At 33.2% G+C, this 10,000-nt stretch overlaps 1 protein-coding gene across 4 annotated transcripts in view; it reads right to left on the bottom strand.

Moving 5' to 3' along the window:
- Positions 1-69: 69 nt before the first annotated feature.
- LOC106868708 (uncharacterized) overlaps positions 70-10,000 on the bottom strand; it is a 244,967-nt gene continuing 235,036 nt past the window's right edge. For all 4 annotated transcript variants that reach the window (XM_089349605.1, XM_089349607.1, XM_089349606.1 and 1 more), the window contains 2 exons: positions 8,162-8,204; positions 70-256 (listed from right to left, as the gene is read on the bottom strand). In XM_089349605.1, the coding sequence (XP_089205731.1) occupies positions 178-256; positions 8,162-8,204 (122 nt within the window). In that variant the 3' untranslated portion in view covers positions 70-177. The remainder of the gene's footprint in view (positions 257-8,161; positions 8,205-10,000) is intronic.

Genomic DNA, 10,000 nt, shown 5'->3' with positions numbered 1-10,000 from the left:
TTATTATTATTTAACGATTATAATTATAATTTCGTTTGTAACTATAATTAATTATTGGCTGTTTTACAATTGTTTCATATTTTATTATCATTTGTTCGTGAAAAAACGAAATGAAATTTTCACAACGCAATCCTGGTTTCTTCTCGAGTTTTGTCCTTGTTATTTTTGTTTTCTTTTCTAAAATCTACGTCTTGACTGGGCCATTGTCGTCAGAGTAATAATAGCATTGACTTCTTTATCCACTATGTCCAAGTCACTGTAGATAAGAACAGGAAAAGAGAAATGAATAAAAATAAATAATAAAAATAACAAAGTTTTATTGTATTCAAAAACGCGAACATTCAATACATTACATAAAGTAAGCCCCCAGATACATGTATGTATGTATGCATGTATGTATGTATGTGTGTGTGTATATATGTATGCATTTATATTTATCAAAATATTTATTTTGAACTCAGAACGTAAAGACAGACGAAATACCGCTAAGAATTTCGCCTATATATATATATATATGTATATATATATATATATATATATATATATATATATATATATATATATATATATATATATATATATATATATATATATATATATATATATATATATATATATATATGTATATGTATATATATATATATATATATATATATATATATATATATATATATATATACATATATATATATATATATATATATATATATATATATACATATATATATATATATATATTTATATATATATATGCGAGTAAAAATAAATACAAAAAAGGGGTTTTGTATGATTGTGTATAGAGGAATATATTATTTTGTTTAAAAGAGTTCCAACACTGTCTGTTTTTTATGTTTTATTTATATTCCTGCAAAACCAATGTGGGATATAGAATATGGAATATACAATATATAATATAATGTACAATATATAATATAAAATAAAAATGGATGGTACAATGAAATAAAGTATTGAATGTCTTATTGAATATATGGAATATGTCTTATTGAATAGATGAAATATTGAGTGTTCAATATAAAGGATCAAATATATAAAGGCGAATACGTATTTTCTATACCTTGTGGTATTTCATCATGGCCGGTATGACAGACTTTAACAGACTGTCTGGATATGTATATGCATATATATATATATATATATATATATATATATATATATATATATATATATAAGGATGGAAATAAGAAGTATAATGGAAAATAAGAGAATAAAAGTAAAAAAAAAATATATGTAGGATGTTATAGTTGCAGTTCCATTATTGAAGGCAAGCGGTGTGTAGAAATGGTATACACACACACACACATGCATGTATGTATGTACGTGTATGTGTGTATATGTACGCATGTGCATGTGTGTATGCATATATCTATGGGTGTGTGCGTGTGTATATATATATATATATATGAATATATGCGTATAGTTTAAGTACATAAGTATGCGGGCCTATATAATAGTGCATATACACAGGTGTATGTATGTGTGTACGTGTGTATATCAATATGCAACTCTTTCTTTCTCTCTTCTTTCCTCACCTATTCCTTTTGACCATTCTCCTCATTTTAACAAACACATCTTTTCTCTCCTCTCTATCTACTTAATGCTACCACTACATTCTCAAAATTTCCTCCACATCACAAGACCCCTTTGAATAAACAGCACATGGAATATCCATACTTTCCTTTTGTAATGACAAAATATGAACTCTTAACGGAATTTGCATACCATGGACAAGAAGGATTTCTAACCATTTCTACACACCACTTTCCTTGAATAAGGGAACTGCAACTATAACATCCTGCATATATTTCTATTTTTACTTTTATTCTCTTATTTCCCTTTATACTTCTTATTTCCATCCTTTTACAAAATAACTCCTTATATTGAACTCTACTACTTCCCTCTATTTAACCATCTCACATCGTCTCTGATGAAGGGATATTCTTAATATCTCAGAAACAGCTGTAAGACTAACTTTCTTTTTATAAATGTCTTGAAAATTCCACACAGCCTTGGCTTTGTTGTTTCATTTTATTTAACATGTACATGCTCATACAAGACCCGCATTAGACTCTTCATTTGTATTATTATCGAACCGAGAGTTTAACTGCGGTCCTTCCATAGCACTTACATAGCCTTACCTGCAACCTTGGATCTTCTGGATACCAATACCTCTCATATCTATCTATCTATCTATCTATCTATCTATCTATCTATCTATCTATCTATCTATCTATCTATCTATCTATCTATCTATCTATCTATTTCATTCTCTCTGTCTATTTTCTCTTATTCCTTTCTGTTGAAGAGCGTAGGCTTGAAGCGTAAAAGACTTTTTCAGTTTCCCAAGCTTTGTCTTGGTCCTTTATTTTTCTATAAATTTCAACTATATATATGTCTACATATATATACACATATACATAATATATATATATATATATATATATATATATTGGGTTGTCCGGAAAGTTCGTGCCGATTTTTAAAAGAAAGAAAATGGTCAATAAATACTTGCCATTACATTTTTAATCAACCAAATATGAACCATTTTGTTGCACAATGCGTCTCCATCTTTCCTTTAACTTGAAAATACCCTCTTCTCAGAACTGAGGTGGTTTCATGGCAAATACGTCGAAAGGTAAGCTATTATAAATCGGCACGAACTTTCCAGGCAGCCCAATAGATACATACATATATATATATATACACACACACACACACACATATATATATATATATACACACACACACACACACACACATATATATATATATATATATATATATATATATATATATATATGTAGATATATACATACATATATATGTATATATATATATATATATATATATATATATATATATATATATATACATATATATGTACATATATATACATACATATGCATGTGTATATATATATGTATACATACATATATTAGTATATAAACATATATTCACAAATGTATATATATATGTAAATATATATGTATAACTCTCCATTTATCAATATACTCACACACACGCGTGAGCGCGTACACACATATATTAACCCTCTCTTCTCACTCCCCTTTTTATATATTCCCAATAATACCAGAGATAAAGTATATTTTAACTCAGTCGAATGCTCTTTTTATCCATCCACCGATCAATGGTTTCCCTCCGTCGGTCCGTCCATCCCTCCACCCATCCATCTATCCATTCGTCCGCCCACTCATCTAACTATCCATCCGGCCATTCATTCATCCATTCACCCACCCATCCGCCCATCAGTCCATGCATCCTTGCATGCATCCATCCGTCCGTCCGTCCGTCCGTCCGTCCGTCCTTCTCGCCATCCATCCATACATGCATACATAAAAAAATGCTTGCATACACACACATACAAACATGAACACATACTTACACATATCCATAGATAGATAGATAGATAGATACATACATACATACATACATACATACATACGTATTTTGATCTACATATCTTAAGTATACAATTCGATGATGTGATAGCATTTTGTCCAGTCTCGTTTCTGTCAATGTAATATTCTGCTGCTTAGGAAGTTGTGCATTCAAATTGATCACGTTTTCTAATTTGCAAATAAAACTCGGCTTGTATTTGCCCAGAATACCAGCCTTTACATACTTGTTTAGCTAACGTGACTTGTGGAGGCGTTTGAAAATTGGGTCCTGCTTTTTGTTGTAGCGCCATGTTACACGTACGCGGTTCATTGTTAATTTCTGCATTGCCAGCAAGCAAGCCAGCCAACTCACAGGCATTGGTACTGCTACGACTGCTGCTGCTGCTGCTGCTGCTGCTGCTGCTGCTGTTACAACTACTACTACTACTACTACAACTACTACTACTACGACTGCTGTTGCTGCCGCTGCCGCTGCCGATTCCGCCGCTACCGCCGCTTCCGCCGCTGCCGCCGCTGCCGCCGCTGCCGCCGCTGCCGCCGCTGCCGCCGCTACCGCCGCTGCCGCCGCTACCGCCGCTGCTGCTACTGTTGCGGCGGCGGCGACGGCCACCGCCACCACCACCACCACCACCACCATCACCATTACTCCGACTTCTACGACTATTATTATATAGAATTGTATCCGTTCTGTCTGTCCGTCTATCAATCAACCAATCAATAAATCTATCAATCTATATCTATTAAGTAGTTTCTCAATCAATCAATCAATCAATAAATCAATCAATCAATTAATCTATCTATCTATTTATCTATCTATCTATCTATCTATCTATAGAGACACACACATATACACGCAAGCATAGAAAACACACATACACACACTCGCGACATACCCAAACCCTTGAACACGCTTCCGAACCCGCACACCCATCTGCACGCATACACACATATACACATACGCACACACACACATATGTGCGTATGTTTTTACAAATACAAGGTTATATATATATATATATATATATATATATATATATATATATATATATATATATATATATATTTCTACATTCACGTGTATACGTTTGTGTGTATATATGTATAGGATACATTATAAATACACATACACACACACATACATATATATGTATATATATATGTGTGTGTGTGTGTGCGTGTACACATACACACATACACACACATATATTGGTTTCAAATTTTGGCACAAAGCCAGCATTTTTGGCGGAGGTGATATGTCTATCACATTCACAGACACTCTCATAAAATTAAAAAAAATATAAAAAAATCTCCCCCCCCCACAAAAAAAGAAGGAAAAAGAAATTAACTATTGAACTACAAATGAAATTGCATATGGTGGATAATGTTTTTCAAGGAGTGGCTGTGTGGTAAGTAGCTTGCTTACCAGTCACATGGTTCCGGGTTCAGTCCCATTGCGTGGCACCTTGGGCAAGTGTCTTCTATTATAGCCTCGGGCCGACCAAAGCCATGTGAGTGGATTTGGTAGACGGAAACTGAAAGAAGCCCATCGTATATATGTATATATATATGTGTGTGTGTGTGTTTGTGTGTGTGTGTGTATTTGTCCGCCCAACATCGCTTGACAGCCGATGCTGGTGTGTTTACGTCCCCGTAACTTAGCGTTTCGGCAAAAGAGACCGATAGAATAAGTACTAGGCTTCCAAAGAATAAGTCCTGGGGTCGATTTGCTCGACTAAAGGCTGTGCTCCAGCATGACCACAGTCAAATGACTGAAACAAGTAAAAGGGTAAAAGAGTATATATATAGAATTGCATAGCACACACACATACACACAAATACATATGTGCGTATGTATTCATGTATGGTTGTATGTTTGCATGTATGTACATAAATATATATAAACGTATGTGTGCACATGCGCACATAAACATACGCCTGCAAACGTTGGCGTACACACGTATACGCACATTCTTAACAGATTTCCTTGTTTTGCACAAGGTTTTGAATTAATAGGCGTCTCAGGCTTATTTGTTTGTCCTCTACATACAGAAAATTAAAACTGGTTAACTCGCATGCAACTGACGCATGCGCATACATAAAACATCTTTGTCAAAATACACAGTTCCCTAATAAAAAAAAAAAACAGAAAAAACTCCAGAAAATTATATTAAATCCTTTATTTTCATATGTATTTCTTTCGGTTTTGGTTCCTGTAAATTACAATCTAAACTTCTAACTGCAAGAAATGCCACGGCAGTCATTTAACAATGGCATCGTTGTGTAAACCGACCTTCGACATTTTAAACGCAATGTTACTAAATTGAAAGCATTTTGTGGTCTATAGCATACAATTCATTCATTTTCTTTGTCACTAGAAAATAAATTAAAATAAGTCCTGTGTTTTTATTTATTGTTTTTGTTAGATATTCGCGGCAAATGTGTGACATTTCTCATAATAGGAAACCAACCGGCCATATTAGATTAATAAAATTAGGAGCTTTAGATATCGTTACTAATTATTTGCTGACAATAAATAAATAAAAACTTGTTTAGATGAATTGGCCAACTATAGAAATCTCTTTTAAAATAGTTTAATATGATGACATCGGTTGGATCCTTCAGCAGTGTCGACGATGATTATTGAGTTCTTTGGCTAATTGAATAGCAACTTGTGAAATTAACGTGTGACTCGGATATTTTAGTGACACGTGTGCCCTTAACGCAATCCTTAGGGAAAATTGATGTGAAACAATGTGATAAGGCTTGATCATTGAATTGCAGGTACAATGTAGAGCAAGAGAGAGAGAGAGAGAGAGAGAGAGAGAGAGAGAGAGAGAGAGAGAGAAAGAGACAGGGAAATGATGAAAATGAATTGACTTCAATAACTATGGTTATGGTTGGTTAGTCCACATTATTCCGTAAGGGGCATAGAGCAGGACTCCTGGTTTCTCTTGTGTATATATTCCGCCCTGGAATGGACGCTAGTCCATCACAGGATTACTCGTTTTACCAGCTGAGTGGTGGTAATTTTAGAGAGTCTTGTAGTATACAAGTATTACTATAGAAATATTCTATTTAACAATTCCGAAACAATAAAGAATAAAGTTGACCTCAACAGGATTTGGACTTCGTGTGCAGTAATCAAGTACATATACTACAAGACTCGCTAACAAGTTCAATAGTTAATTTCTTTTTCTTTCTTTCCTTTTTTTTTGAGATTCTTTATATTTTCTTTTCATTTTATGTTTTAGATAAAAAATAAATAGAATTTCCTATATCGATCAAAGTTTCAGGAAATTTCCAGACACTTTCTTTTAAAGTGCTGGAATGAGGTGTTTGGCGTTTTAAAATTCTTCCCAAGCTTCAAAAATGGATTTTCTATGTGCGAGAGTGTTTGTGAGTGTGTCACTACGATTTTGATTCTCTAAAGGCATACGAAAACTTCTGTGGTGCTTAAGTAGGGTTTGTTTACTAATTTATCACTGTTAAGCTCAGATTATGTCTTATAAAAACCGGTCAAGATATACACAATCACACTGTTACATGCTTTTTCATCTGGGACAAAAGTAAGTCTACCGCAGTTTAGCATCACAAAACCTTCATCTGCATAAGTTCATGCTTGTTCCTGGGAAATGTCAATGTGTCTGCAAACGTGATTATCTTGTTGAAGTGGTCAAAACATAACTCTCCCAAACTGAATGCTATATTCCAGTTATATTATCGGCCCAACCCCTTGCTACTTCTCACCATTAAGTATGCTCATTGTACATATATACATACATAAACTAAGAGTTATACATACACATGCAGGTGATATATATACATCTGTGTGTGTGTGAGTGTGTATGCGTATACAAGTATTGGATCTTTTTTAAAACGGGGGGCCACATTTTTCATTAACGAAACACTTTGAAACTTGGAACACTGGTAGAATGTGTCATATAAAACATCTTTTTCTCTTAGTCTTCTTAAAAAAAAAAAGAAATCCATAAATTATTCCATGTTAAAGTTGTCGTATTTCTGTAATTTCAACCAATCACTGACGTCCATTCAGCCGATATACATTAAGTGCCGACTACATAAACAAACGATTCTGAAACAATTAACCCTAACCCTAACTCTAACTCTAACCCTAAACCTAACTCTAGGGTTAGGGTTAGGGTTAGGGTTAGGGTTAAAGCAAATTTAAAATGAAAAAAGCAAATAAAACGAAGAATCGTTTGTTTATGTAGTCGGCACTTAATGTATATCGGCTGAATGGACGTCAGTGATTGGTTGAAATTATCGAAATAAGACAATTTTTTACATGAAATAAATTCGAATACAAAAATATTTTTCTGTTCTATAACACAAAATAGATAAGTATACGAAGTTTGAAAGTCTTTCGGTACCAAAAACACTACGTAAAACATTAATGAAAAATGTGGCCCCCGTTTTAAAAAAGATCCCAAGTATTTACATAATAGAGTTATATCTTTAACCCTCTAGCCTTCAGACTACTCTGCCAAATGCAGTGAATATGTATTCACATTGTTTTGAATTAGTTAATCATTATCTCATAGTTTTTGGATTCTGACAGTATGGTTGTATATTTTTAGAATGACATTGTAGGGTAGGTGTGAGATGCCTGATCTGGGCAATTTGAACATAAATCTGGTAGAATATTTGGGTCGGATATGGCCAGTTTAAGTGCCAAAGGGTTAATATCTATAAAAAGAACATACCCGTTCGTGACAAACTGTTCTTGATCTTCAGGAGAATCTGCATCTGTAAAAGAGAAAACGATATGTACGATGAAAAAGGAGCCAATCTACATATTTGGTAGGAGTACATATATTGGTAGTTAATAACACTTTGATTCGGTTCTATGCAACTTAAAGTTTCGTAAGCTCGTCACGCAAACCTAGCTCTTCAGGTTTAGGTTTGTGTGATGAGCCAGCGAAAGTTTAAGGTGCATATAACCGAATCAAACCATTATTAGATAATATATATATATATGTATATGTATATGTTTGTATATATATATATATATATATATATATATATATATACGCACACACACATACATATATATAAGTCGATAGATACATACAATAATACATATGCCAGCATGGAAGACGGATGCCAAAGGATGATGATTATGATGATATATATATATATATATATATATATATATATATATATATATATATATATATATATATATATATATATATATATATATATATATATATATATATATATATATATATATATATATGTATATATATATATATATATGTATATATATATATATATATATATATATATATATATATATATATATATATATATATATATATATTTATATATATATATATATATATATATATATATATATATATATATATATCCGTACAAAATTTACATACTCTTGAAAATATATATATGAATACATAAACACTCTCACACACATATACTCACATAAAACACGTTCATTCATGTGGTGTGTAGTATCACGTAAGGCAATATGACACTCTTTAAATAAATCAAGTATCTGACTAGTAAGGATATTTTCGTAAGGAAATAGAAAATACTTTTAATAGCTTGTATCTAAAGCAATATCAAGTACCCTCAGGTACCTCTAAATCATATATAGAAGATAAGGGGTTTCTAAAATGGTATTTGAAATGTATTGTAAAAGTACTTGGAAGGCAAACTGACTGTTGACAAATTTAATCTGTATTATATAAACTGTATTATAGTTCGGTGAAGGCGTGTGGCCTAGTGGTTAGGGTGTTGCAATCACAATCTCTAGATCGTGGGTTCGATTGCCGGACTGGAAGACACATTGTGTTCTTGAGCAAAACACTTCATTTTACGTTACTCCAGTCCACTCAGCTGCACATGGGTAACACTGCGATGAACTAGCCTTCCGATCAGCGGCGAATGTTGACCTGATTGCCTAGCCAGTGGGGTGACATCATTCGAAAGCTAAAACGGTGTAAAGTGTATTGTGACCATCCGATTATTTGGTCGATCACGCGATCACGTGATTATATTTCAACCTCTGTATAGCCTCAATGTAGTGTGATAGCTATGACACTGTTATTGAATATGAATGGGCGGGTATAAGATTATTCTTTAATTCTATACACCTGTCTAAACAAGTTAAGCATGAAATCTAAGACACCACAAAAGGAGGTGAAAATGGAAGTTGTGGCATTCATGGCATTTCCACAGAAAATGGTCTAAATGAAATCTATTATTGTCACTTGTGTGTAACTTTGCGTTAGCCGAGTTTTTTTGTTAAAGAAAATAGTTACTGCTTTTGTGATTATAATCGTTCTTTCAGTTATTTGACTTGAAGGGTTTACTGGAACAAATCAACCCTAGTATTTATTTATTTCTTTTTAAAGTTTGGTACTTATTCTATTAGTGGAGGCGCAATGGCCCAGTGGTTAGGGCAGCGGACTCGCAGTCGGAGGATCGCGGTTTCGATTCCCAGACCGGGCGTTGTGTGTGTTTATTGAGCGAAAACACCCAAAGGCTCCACGAGGCTCTAGCAGGGGGTGGTGGCGACC

Source organism: Octopus bimaculoides, chromosome 3, assembly GCF_046866305.1.
Source record: "Octopus bimaculoides isolate indiv1 chromosome 3, ASM4686630v1, whole genome shotgun sequence".
In the NCBI taxonomy this organism is placed as follows: domain Eukaryota; kingdom Metazoa; phylum Mollusca; class Cephalopoda; order Octopoda; family Octopodidae; genus Octopus; species Octopus bimaculoides.
This window is presented reverse-complemented; position numbering and strand designations above follow the sequence as displayed.